Source organism: Haemaphysalis longicornis, unplaced genomic scaffold (assembly GCF_048455015.1).
Source record: "Haemaphysalis longicornis isolate Haplotype H1 unplaced genomic scaffold, Haemaphysalis longicornis Haplotype H1 scaffold_3, whole genome shotgun sequence".
Classification (NCBI taxonomy): Eukaryota; Metazoa; Arthropoda; class Arachnida; order Ixodida; family Ixodidae; genus Haemaphysalis; species Haemaphysalis longicornis.
The window spans coordinates 145,301,499-145,314,806 of record NW_027526335.1 but is presented as its reverse complement, the minus strand read 5'-3'; the positions used below and the strand labels follow the sequence as shown (position 1 = coordinate 145,314,806).

The 13,308-nt window shown below is 46.4% G+C and overlaps 1 protein-coding gene across 2 annotated transcripts in view; it reads left to right on the top strand.

Moving 5' to 3' along the window:
* LOC144173448 (uncharacterized) overlaps positions 1 to 2,347 on the top strand; it is a 172,293-nt gene extending 169,946 nt beyond the window's left edge. For both annotated transcript variants that reach the window (XM_077701868.1, XM_077701869.1), the window contains exon 8: positions 2,209 to 2,347. In XM_077701868.1, coding sequence (XP_077557994.1) covers positions 2,209 to 2,307 — 99 coding nt within the window. In that variant the 3' untranslated portion in view covers positions 2,308 to 2,347. The remainder of the gene's footprint in view (positions 1 to 2,208) is intronic.
* The last annotated feature ends 10,961 nt before the right edge of the window (positions 2,348 to 13,308 follow it).

Sequence of the window (13,308 nt, the reverse complement as noted above, 5' to 3'; positions counted from 1 at the left end):
TAAGGCCTAGTTGGTATTTTACCACCATATATTATCGGTAAAGATTGCAGATGGGAAATAAAAAAATATAGAAAAGTGGCTTAGTGTGAGCGCAGTAATCTGCATTGGCTATGTGTCGAAGAGGTTTTTTTCTCGAGGGCAATAGAGGGTTTAAGGTCGTTGTTGTTTTCCCCCAAACAAACACGCAATAATTACGACGAGACAGAAAAAGAGCATTGAAAATGTTTAGTTTAATCTTCTGAGGTAAAAAGAATCTAAACTTTGCTGAAATACCAACAGACTTTGGAGTACGGTTAATAACCTAATTGGTATGCTGATCCCACATCACATTTTTATAAATATAGACACCAGGTGCTTTGCGACAACATACTACTTCGACAATGCTGTTAGCGAGATTTGCTTCGAACACCGAGCGTGATTCCTTCGGCGAAAAGGGACCTGTGTTTGTTCTGTTAACGTTTATTTCCATAGAACGTAACTTCCCGCAGGAGTGCAATTTAACAAGCCAATAGTTTATATCGAGTCGAAGTGCCGTAGTGCCATAATTTCGGAACAATAGTGTCATGCCATCCGCGTGCATATTAAAAGTTGGTTACCCGCTAATCTTAATTATTCCAATATGATAAAAGTTAATCAGGAGAGGGCCAAGGATGCTTCCATGCGGAACACCGGAATTCACGCTTTTAAACGAGGAAATGGGATCACCCATCATTACAGTTTGTTTTCGAAATTTAGGTAACTGGTGAGAAGTTCTGGGTGTATGCTGCGTATTCTATACAGCTAGAGTTTTTTTAAGGTACGGCATGTGGGTTAGAGGGCCGAAAGCCCCTGAAAAATTGACATATACACAACACATTAATTGCTTTTCTTCAAAGGCGGTTTAACATATTTTCTTTTCGCTTATAAACTCAAGTTCCTGGTCTTCCATTACGCAAACCGTACTGAGCGTTCATTATCAGTGTAAAATCAGAGGCGATATATTTTATTCGATCATGTGGTATTTTTTTACGCTTTTCAGAACACTTAGAACATGGAGAGAGGGCGAATACGAAAACGGAAATACTTTCTTTAGATTTTATTGCCTGGGTGGGGAGAGCGACGCTAAGCCGTTCACGGTAATAGAAGCGCAACGTTCCGAACCCAGCGCGTGCCCGCATATGTCCGTGCGTGCCAACGTGCCACTTCTTTCTCGGTGCCTCTATCATCAACCATCTATATGGTCCATGTTGGCGGAAATAAAAAATCCGCAACATCCTCCGCACCCACCAGATGCTTACTCGAATAGCTACAAAAGCACAGACACAACAGTTGCACTAGTGAAGCGAATTTTTTAGCGAATGCTAGCTGCACTCTCCCGGTTCAAGTGTTATGATTTACTGCTATAAACTTCGTCGACTTAAAAATTTCAAGCGTCGCAGGCATACTGCCTACTCCGTCGCTCGTTAACCGTGAACCCGGAGTTGTCTTCAGTTGCAGCAGAAAAAACGGGCATGTTTTCAGCGTCGGAGGACGTTCTTCCCACATTGTCGGCATCTCGAACTAACTAACCTGATGCCCTTCGTCTTTCAGCAAGAGTATCGCTGACTCCGCGATGAGTAAGTCGGTTAACAGCGCTGTTAATGGTGTGGGTACAATGGCGATCTTCCTGTAGTTTTAGCGGGCGTCTTTCTTCTTCCGTGGTCCCGGTGAAATTCAATCTCTGTTTAAGGTGGTTCTTCCCGGAAGAGGCTCCGACAACTTGTAAGAATGCGTTATAAACGACTCGGAACCGAGCAGTTCTGTTTCTTTACGGCTCTCGTAGGACCTAATGATACGGCACGTAGTAGACATGATCGGAACAAACCACACCTTTCACAACTCTTTCCGCATTGTCATCGTATTGCGTGACAGACTTGTTGTACACACTTATGGCTTCTTCATTTGTGGAAGGACGTCGAAACAGTCCATTAAGCCTCGAAAGGACAACCTTGCGATTGTCGTTTCTCCAAAAATGTTTACCTTTAAGCCGTAAACATAGCAGCAACGTTTTCCCTCGTTGTAAGTGGCAACATTTTGTAGCCACCGAAAATGCGCCTTTTTAGCCCGACCTAAAAAAATCCCAGTCAAATCTTTTTAACCTTTCAGATTCAGTGCATGATAAAATACTCATCCGTCATTGTGCGAGAATCATATAGTGCTTGCGTATAATTCTTAATTACTGTATTCCAGCATAAAGAAGGAGGCGAAAAGAAGCAAGGTTTCTGCAAATCGTTCCACAATGGTACTCGTTGTGTTGTGGGAGGTTCGTCTGCAAAAGGACAACAATAAGGACAGTACCAGATATTGTGGACTTCGCGAAATTCAGCTACAATAAATATTTTCTTCATTTTCAGTCTTTTCTCCTTAACTTTCTGTCGCTGCACATGTGAAGAACTTAAGTGCGAAACAGAATTTGATTGATGACTTCTGTACGGTACATAGTAGGTATAATCATTCCTCTGAACAAAAGAGAGTAATACACGTACTTGTAACATTGTGCAAAGAGGCATAGCCATCTACCAATACCACTTAAGTTTTACTGTTCAAAGAAGTAACGTTAAGAAAATGAGTAAAAAGAATTTAAACGAACTGCCTTGACCGGTACAACCGAAGTGTAACTGGTTTATACAAAAATGACAAATAAATGAATCGGCCAAATTGCCATTAGAATTGGGCTACCCCAGGGTGGAGATAAAATAAAGGGCGAAAGCTGATAAGCAACCCAGAGCCAGCAGTGCGGTCCCGCAAGATCCCCTGATGTCCACTGCGAAGTAGCGGTAAGGATTGGGTTGAAGGCAAGGAAAGAGCACCCACGTGTCACGTCGGTGCTCTGTACAGCGAGCGTTTGGAAATACCCGTTCGGGCTTGCCTCCTTAACAGGCATTGGTCAAGGTGTTTTTTGTACCTCGGCAATTGTTCCTGGTTGCCAAATCACCGTTGTAGTCACGACTGAGCAAAGCTAGGCAGCCGGAACCGCCACTGCCCGGCCATATGCTGGGGGGGGGCATGTAACGAGCGACAGTCAGATTTCCCCCCTCTACGAAGTACAATGCGAGTAGGAAAAAATGATTACACGTAGCCGACGGTTAACGCAAGAATCACTTCCATACCATAAAAACGAATGAAAGAGCGTCGCCCAAATCATTCTTGCAGTTTTTTTTTATTTTAACAGCTGAGCTGCTTAAGCATTCAGTTCCCCCCTGGAGCATTATTAAAAAAATAAAAGGACAAAATACCGAGCAGACGTGAGCGTGCACCACGTCAGTAGCGATCGGCGTCGTGCAGGCTTGCGCTTACGCCTCGTGAGGAGCATGCAAAAAATACAAAGAAAAAATACCCAGTGCACGTGAGCGGGCTCTGGGTATTCAAACTAAATAACTCCCGCTGAAATAGGATTATCCCGCCATAGTGCTCCCCTTCTGCACTTGTCGGAGGCCCGACTACGGCTAACGAAACGATGGAGAAATCGAAGAACAAATAGAAAATTACGCCGAAAATTGCCTCGGGCCGGTGACCCAGCCCGTGAGACCCTGATCAAGACCTCAAGAGACTACCCGTGACAAGACCAACCGCAGATGTGTCCCTATGTTTTTGCCTGACGTCGCTCCTCCAACCTTCGACGCTTCGTCGCGGCGGAAGGCATTGCTGTTGCGGGGCGAGGCATCACCAACGACATTATCAACATCCGTGGCGGCAAGCGGTGCTTTTTTGTATAGGCCTCGAGGATAAGGTCCCTAAAATTACTAAGGTAGCGCCATCTTTAGATCTCGCCGCCTTTCGCCCTCGCCCGCGCTCCTCTCTTACTTCGTTTTTTGCCATTTTCTTTTTCGCCGGCGAACGCCGCGCGCCATTGGCCAAGGGGAAAAGTCACGTGGTTTTGTTTTTTTTGCTCCGCCGCCGGGTCGCCTCGCCGATGCCTCGCCGGCTGGGACATTGCGCAACGCCGCCGCTGCGACGCCATTGCTGGCTTCCGAGCCACCGTCGCCACCGTGCTTCAGTACCGGAATTAGCTGCTCGCTTCGAAAAAATGTCGCACCGCTGTCGTTTTAGGTTGCTTCTCGGTGTCGATGTGTTGTGCCTTAGGCAGCGCGAATATCGTCAGGCAGGGCACAAGACTTCGTTATTCCGTCCGGGAAACGCGACGCAGAAAGGAGAAAAGTTTGGTTGCATAGATTTGAACGGGCATACTTCAGGCCGACGCTACCATCACTCTTTTGCGAGGTAAGTTTCTGAATGCTTGTTCTTGCTCTGTTGAATTCTGCGCGAGCTTGAGCGGTCACTTACGAAGAAATGCGTATTCCCTTCGCGACCGTCGTCCACGCTTTGTTCTGAGTAGGCATTGCGCGCAGCGCCGAGTTCGTCCCGTCGTAAGCTTTGGTTTGGATAAGAGGCCGTGTATTTGTCATGTGCGCGCTTAACTTCCAGCATCAATGTCAGCGGCGTAGCATGTTCAGTCAGTTGTCGTAAGGGTTTCGTGACGCGAGAATTGTTCACCTGAATTCATGCTTGTTTTGGCCGACGGCAGCTTGCGTCTGACCATGTATCGTGTGCGTTCCGAGTGCGTGTACGCTCTTTTTGGCGTGAAGTCATGTTTTGTGTGTTAGCTACCCGGGTGGTATTATAATCCCGTTGTTATGACATCGGAGTGATTTGCTGCGTAATATGGGCTTGGTCGGTGCGGCGCAAATTGAGGCTGTTGCGAGAAAAAAAAATTGCGGCTAGGTAAAACAATTTAAGGTCAGCTAATATAGTGACCGCGCCGTTGACGTACGTTTGATGCGCAATTTCTGTTATCGCTTTATTAAATTCGCGCACGTTTGAATGAGCACTTCAAATGCATATTCGCACCGTAACGGCTGTACGCCCTTTCTTCCGTGTATGCACAGAGGAACGTTAATTACGACTTACGTTTGCATTACACGTGATGCCGTACATTTGCAGTGTGCGCGCTTACTTCATCTTAGTAGTCAATGGCGCAGCGTATCCAGTCATTGCGATTTGAACCAAAACAGACTGGGCGACTATATTATTTTCAGCAGACGTATTTGTGTCCAGCAAAGCGCTTGCTAAACGGGTTTAGTGTAGCGAGTTGAGCGGACGCGGCACTGAGCAGATGCGCGAACACGAATTTGACCATGCTACGGTAGAACAGTCACTAACTCCCTTCTGCAATGCATTATTGCCTATATTTGCGGAGTGTTTGTGGCGCATCTCAAACTCGGTGGCGACATTTCTTTTCCCTTCTCAATAGGATTATTTCACGGATCAATTTGAGCAACGGATATTGGAGAAGCTTGGCGTTAAAAAAACTAAACCCAAATGCCACTCCCAACATTTTTTCTCGCGGGAAGCCACGTCAGCAGCACAAGCCACCTGCACGACGTCATTACGGACGTTTGTTCCAATAAAATATCTATTTGCTGGCACCAATTCATTTTTGTGATTTATTGTTTTCTCTTGATAATCATCGTGACATTGGTCCTCTTTCGAATTTCTTTCGGGTGTATCCCTGTGTTAGTGCAATGTACAAATCTGCCAGAATATATCCCAGCACAAAACAATTCTGTCCAGGCTCCTCCATTAATAACGGCTGTAAACGACCGCGCCCGGTGAAAAAACGTATTGCATGATTAATTAACTGCAGTAACTAGTTACATAATTTGTACCTAGAGGGACTGTAATTTCAGTTTACCTGATCGATTGATCGCAGTCTTCTCTGGCGCGTATTCCCAGAATTACAAGTCTGCGTTTTTCACTAGGTTCGCACATGAACGTACGGCCGCGAGTGTAGTTTAGTGTATCCGGCTGCGAAGTCGGGGAAGCAGGGGCTTTTCACGTCGCTGTACGTGCACACACGCACAACAGCATGTGTATGTTTTTAGTCTACTCACAGCAGCCTATAACGACATGAAGGTGAAGGAAACATTTCTACAAAAACGACAAAGCACTCTAAACTGCGCGTAATTAAGGTAGGCTGTAGGTCGTTAGTAAAAGCGGGCGCAGAGTGAACGCCGCTGAGGATACACAATTATCGCAAGAAAGGCGAGTGCAAGGACGCCAGCGCAGCGCTCGAACTACGGCATTTGCGAATGAAGCGCACTGTATACTGCCGCGAACCGTGCGCAAGACCTCTGTGCAGTGATTGCACGACCACAGTCACGCGAATGCAAGAACGGAACTACCGTAACATAGCAGTTTGAAATGTCCACGCTCGATCCTTTCGCATTCACGAGCTATCCTGAGGTGTTACAGAATGCCGCACACGTAAACAAAAACCGCGCTGTGCGTATGCGCCAGCGGCATCCGCCCCGCAAATATCCCCTTGTAGACAAAAATATAAAACAAAACACTATCACTCAGTGCCTGTTGGTAAAACGAGGCTCTAGAAATCCTATAAATGCTACCAAAGAGCGATTTCGGCGCGAAAACAAGAGCAAACTGCAGCGAGCGCCCTGAAGCGTAGCGAGGGCGTCTGCTCTCAAGTGGCCAACAAATATGGCGGCCCCGCCGCGGAGTTAAAGGGACGGCGGCGCCGCGGGTGAGGGGAGAGAAAAAAGAGGAGGGCAGCGGAGAAGGAGGGAGCAGTTGGCGCTACCTTAGTTCTTTCAGGGACCTTACTCGAGGACATACCGCGGCGCCACCTACGAGTGACGTCACTTGTAGGACGCCGAATCGTGTTGTCGTCTGCTACAAGAGATTTCCCGTGCATATGTGGAAGCGTGTTTTCTTGTTGTGGCCACCATCTCGCCCCCTCCTTGTGGATTTGATGCAAATTACCAAAAAAGGTGTCTGTAAACCAAATAATCCTGGCCAGCAATCAGCGACTCACTTGTTCCCGGCGATACCGCCGCGTTTAGGTAGTTGCTACTATCGCGACCCACAGCTCTTACATACGCAGCCAGCTAACGCCAAGGACGATGCAGCTCATGCCTTGAAAAGGACGCTGTAAATTCATTATGAAATACTTGTGACGGGACATGTGTGTGCAAGGAAACACCTTGTAACAGCAACGGAAACGCGTCGCTCACTTATGATCTCCCCGCGCGAACTGCTCGTATTGCCTGGTAAATGAATGACTACGTGAGAACGATGATCAGATTGCTTCGCCGCACATGCTTAAAAGTATTGTTATGGTATGAAGTTTGGCTTAATCAGTGCCTATTTCCCCTAAGATGTTTTATAGTCATGCCCGGATTCGATTAACGATCACTGCCGTAGCCTGTACTCTTCACGGATGATGTTTACTTTTGGCGACAACTTGTCCGCAATGTATGAACCGTATGAACGCGAGTTTTTGACGCCTTCGAGCAGGTTTGTACAAGGCTATATTTAGTTTTTATTAGGTGCTCGGCATGGTCATTTATAATTTCAGCTTGTTTTGTATGTTTACAGTGAGCCGGCCTTTCTCAAGCATCAATTTCGAAACTCACGACTGCTCACAGAAGGCGAGTCTGCGTACGAGGCGAAACACGTCGTTAATGGTTTCGGGTAATGGGAGATTTAAAATAGGAGAACCTAGCGTGGGGGCCCCCAATGAGCTAGAGGAACCCAAATGCAACTAGCGCGTCCGCGACGGGAGGGCCTTCCCCAACAGCTCGCAGAAGGCTTCGGATGCACGTACTCGGATGTTGGGAACTTTAGGCTTGGCGTCGCAGCAGATATTTTATCGCCGTTAGAGTTGGGAGTGACAGTCTCTAACAGAACGTTTTACCGCGCTGCGAACTCTGTAAGCGCGGAGATTTCCGTTGAAGCGATCGATGATCAAGATACCTGCACGGCCTCGCCGATTTTTGCGCGCAAGCATAGTGATCCTTCGATCGCTCGCCGCACCTTGCGTGAACGGCCCGGCGCTTCCTGGACCGACCTACGCGGCCGGTCGGCGTAAATCGCGGCAGATATTTGAGCATCGCTTTGAAAACCACAGCTGATGACAACACCTATCAGAATTTTTATCACACTAACATCCACTTTCACCAATCTGGAACTTATTTTCCACGACTTGTGTGATTTTAAAAAGCGGCGACAAGTTGTTGCTGCCGCGACCTGCGTCGGTTCGAGCCGCACCGTCGGCTGTGCGGGCAGGCACGGCAGGTGCGTATGTTTCTGCGAGCAGTTAACACTTCACGATTTCCTGCTTTATACATTTCTTGCAAACAAGGGAAATCTAGAAACTTCACTACGCGATCGTCTTAGTCCGCATTGTTGATCGGGGAAAGAAGCCGCTGCTTACGCTTCGGTCGCATGCGTAATACACCACCACGCTCATGGTGTTTGCGGATAATCTACCACAGTTTATACGGTTATAAAGTCCCCATGAGGCCGAACAGCGCTTGACGCACTGAGAATTAACTTCAAACGAAGGAAATTAACACGAAAATACTTTTTATAACGCGCTTACAAAGCGCTGCAACCCAACTACGCAGCAAGATAGGAACGGTGATCCTACAAGTGACGTCAAAACGATCGCAGCACCGGCCTCTCCCGTGGTGGGCCTCGCGGCCAATATTCACATGGCATTGGGCATCGCATCGCAACCCCCCCCCCCCCCCCCCACTTGCTACGGCTTTGACAGGGACGTTGGCCCTCGACAAAGGGGGATGCAAAAATCATGCACGGGAATCGAAGTTAGACAACGCCCTACAGTGCCATGGCCAAAGACAGATGACGACGAGGAAGTGGCTAGTGCAGACCTTGAGTGCAGGCGCTCAATGGAACCGCGTACAAAATTTTTATTGATCTCTCCTCATTCTTCGCCATCATTCGTGTCATCTGTCCAGCCACCACACTGCAATATATGTTTTGGCGTTTACTTTGAACAAGGATATTGCAATTTTTCTTGACTATGGCTGAAACTTTCAGAGCACAGGATGAGTGGGTTAGAATGAAGTTTGTTTACGGACCAGGGTTCCGAGCTTCTTTACAAAAAATTGCGGTGCGATCCTGTGCATGAATGCACAGGATCGCACCGCAATTTTTTGTTAAAAACAAACTTAAAATCAAACGTAAAATCAAACTTTACGCGGATGACTGCGTCCTTTATAAAAAAAAAGGATGATGTCCCTCACACCAAGACATGTCACATAATGCTCAATCTCCTCTTGTAGTGACAAAAAAAAATGGTTATTGAATTTAAAAAAAGTAGCATTTATGCAAATCACCAATAAAATAACCCTAAAAGTTTGATTTTGGTACTAACCACACCCAACTTTCCGAAGTCAGACACTACAAATACCGTGGGGTATGGATGACAAATGGCCGCAACTGAACCAAACACATAGCACAGTTACTAACAATGAAATTCGAAAACTCGTTTTTCTAATAAGGGCTTTAAAACTTTCAACCCCGACACGCCGTCTCCTCGCATAGGAATCTGTTATCATAAACACCCCTGGATGGCATCTCTATTATGTGACACCTCAAAACGGGCAAGAAAAGGCCGTCCCATTTATTTACAATGGCTTCGACTCATATATATTAGAGAACTTGCTGCTCGAGAAAGTGTACCAACACCAACAAAAAAGAATCGTTTAAATATTTTAAAGTTTCGGTACCAACTAATAAAGGGAAAGCACAAGACGTACCTTACAAAACTCCTTGTGTTTTCTTCCGGATACGCAACTTGACACGGGCATGATCTAATAATAACGCCTATGTAACCCGTAACAATTGCTGTGAGTATTCATTCTTTCCGCGAACTATTAACGATTGGAACGACTAACCAACAGCGAAATCTTAAAGCCATCCTTTGCATTACTTTATTCTAGCCTCAACAAACTTGTAGAAATATATGTGAACGAGCCTGTGTAACCCAGTATATGCTTTAATTTCGCACTGCGGAATGTAAGCGCTCCGTTCTGCTTGGGATGTTGGTGAATACTTTTGTGTATTTATATAGCTGGTATTCATTGTAAAGTTAGCTGGTGGTTTCTCCGCTTGGCAAAACTGAAAACCGCCAAATTTGCGGCCACTGTGCCAGCGTATAAGCTTTGCACCCGCATCTCGCCGAAAAAAAAACTCACCAGCGTCCTCTGATGGCTGTGTTTCAACCCGATTATCGGTAGTGGCGTCAACAGGTATAATATTAATCGCACTCACATTATGTGGGGGCGCTCTACCTGCCCTCGAGAACTTCGCATCACTGGCGGATGAAACCGTGGCTATGAACGGTGGGCATAAGCCCCACGCTGCAGTTGGCTGCCGCCACGGACGTCGACACAAGGGCACCCGCAACTATATCCCACGAGTTTATGTCTGGTAAGTGCCCTCTAATACGTCGTTGAGTACAAAAACTGAATAATTTCTTTGGAGGAATGTTTCACGCGTACGCTGATTTTGCGCTGGCTTTTTCGTGCGCTAAATGTTTCACACCCAACAAAAGAACTCAGCTCTGACATTAAAGCGCGGCAGCTGGCAATCAGCTGATCTGCAGCGGTGACTTAACACGTGTCTGGCGATAGGCAGATCGTACTGTGCTGCACTCAACAGTACCTTGCGTTCAGTGGCAACAGCGTGGAAATGATGCAGTCCCTGCTGCCAAACGGACCACTGTGCTGACGTGGCAACCTATGTGCCACGACCGACTCTAACTCGCTCGTAGGTATGCGCAGAGGCTGGGGTTAAATTGCAGATAATGCTGGCACTCTCACGAGCAGAACCATGACTTTTCGCGTAACCAACGCTATCGCGGTACAACTGACTATCGAATGACTCTCACCCGCCGGGCACGAAAATACAAGCTCACGCCGCGGCCTCTGGCCTACCTGGCCGCCATGAAGGCAAGAAGATGGGTGACTGATCAGCAAGCTGTGCGGGCCGCACCCACAACGTCGCCTTAGCAACAGACGCTTGGCCACGGAAATGGCGTGACAACAACAGGGTTGCCTGCATGCATTCCACGCCAATCAATACCTCCTATAGCCGGCTGATTCATCTGTTGCTTCTATGAGATGTACCTTGTTTGGCCTGTAACCCATTCTGCGAAAACTCCTAAGAGAGATTGGAGTATAAATTAATAAATAAATAAATTCACGCGATTGGAACGTGTAATCCAATCGTCAATGACCTGTTCCGGGTATTTGTTATTCAAGAGCGGGGTTTTATTTAACGGCGCTTGTAGTCGGAATCCATTTGGTTTTTACAGTTTCAGTGAAGTAGGTGAGCTTGGCTATAAGCTATTGCGCTCTTGCATTGCATGACATGGCTGTTGTGAAAATGCAAATACTGGCGTGTATATGTCGGTTTTCCACGGAGTTAAGCCTGAAGCGTACCTGCAAAACCATGAATGTAATATACAGGAGATTTACACTGCCCATAGAGCAGGAATGAGAAAGGAAAATACCAGAATGCGCTAACACAAATGCCTCAATAATGTTTTAAGGATGTGTTTAATCGTGCTGTCATACCATGAATATATCGCCTGTGTCTTTGTTGTAGTAGAGTCGCTTTAAAGTTTCAGTTTCAAAGACGTTCGGCTCCGGGCATCCCGTAAAAACATTCGACAAGCTGGGCCCGGTTCTAGTTCCCGTTGACCTTTCGCTGGCGTCTGCGTTATTGGCTACCAAAAATCAAAATTCTTTATTTCAGGAATATTATGAAGAAACGTTTCATTGGTAAGAGAATCGACGGGCTTGTCGCGCGGCGACGGCTCATGCGCAGATGGTACAGGGGTGAAGCCATCTGTAAGCGTGATCTAGTGCAGGGAGAAACAACATCGATTGCAACTGGTAAGGATTTGTTAGGAATTTCAATCTTCCTAATACCTGCTAGGTAATTATTTGTAACCTATAAAAGAAGGAATGCTGGGAGCAATATCACAAAAAGAAAGTTAACATAACGCGATAGGTTCGCTTTTAAGTGACTACAGCACTTGTAGAAACAAGGGGGACACCTCGGTTGTTGCCGTAATGAATTTTGTGGGGAAGGAATAATCTGGCGCTTATACTGGGGAAACGGATAAGGAAACGTGCTCAGATTCATAAACTATTTTATTTTGAACAAGCTGAGTGAGTTTATCTTCCGTGATTGGCTTATAATCATTATTGGGATCACTAGGGAGTACATTGTAGAATGTCGATTCCCATGTTGTCTATGAGCCTCGTTGATATAACCGGTTATGTTGAGAATTACGATGGCGCATGCTTTATCGTAGGGCTTAATGACTATTCCTGGGCCACACGTAAATTTCTCTAGTGTTTTATTTTCCCTGTTAGCCGGAAAGGTATTTGCTTTTTATATGTTTCTCGCCAATCGCGATGAAAGGCTTTAATGCACATGTGAAAGGAATTATCCTGCATCGTGCGAGGGCCAGTGCCCCTAGATTAGCAATGCACGTCGGGGTTTGTCTGTCACCGAACAGCCGTGCTAGTGCTCTCATAGTTACATACTCCTGGCGGAATTATATAAGTTTGTATACGTGAAAATTCATCTTGGAATTTCTTGGTGGCGTGTTGCAATTCTGGTTCTATCGGTGCTCATGGTGGCAAATAATATAAAATGAAATAAAACTCATAAAGAGCGCGTGATGAAATAGTATGAGTAAAGAGACAGACACCCGTGAAAAAAAGGGTGTTTACTTATGATCGTTTCCAAAGTTTACTTCCCTTCATCAGAGTAGAGCACAGACTAAGTTCACACTCAGTTCACAGGGACATATCCAACGGATACAGCAAGGGAGAGGTAAGGACATGGTAAAGAAGCTTGTTGACACTATTGGATCGTGTTTGGAAGGCAGCAAAAGGCCATAAAGTGAGCAAAAAAGAGGAAGGAAGTGGGTTGAAAATACACAAAAAACGACTTTGAAAACACATGACTCAGAGGTTACGTGAGCATTACATTCGAGTGGTGGTGGTAGGAGAACGGGAGATGTACATAACTGCCACGAGAGGGGCAGTTTCAAGTGAAACTGCGTGTACATATGTATACAATAGGGACACAAATCAAGTAACATCCAAGCGCAACTCTTTTGCAAGCTTAAACAACTGCGGTTTTTTTAACGCCTTCAAATTCATGGCCGGTCTACAGTACTGCTTTCCCACTGCTCCAAAAATGTTTTGCGCGAATAACCCACGTGACCAAAACACGATTCCTACCAGCTATCCTCAGAAGCCTGGTAAAACTCAGTGAAGAAAAGTCCCGCACTCGCCATTGACCGCCGTGAATTCTGCGAAGACTGAAGCCGCCTTGACGTCCGTGGTGTTGGATCTCGCACCGCTGGCTCCAGGTGTTACGAAGTTCCCATCCGACCGCTGCCAACCAGTTGTTGCAACCGGGAAGGCCGCCTGCAGCCAGGAA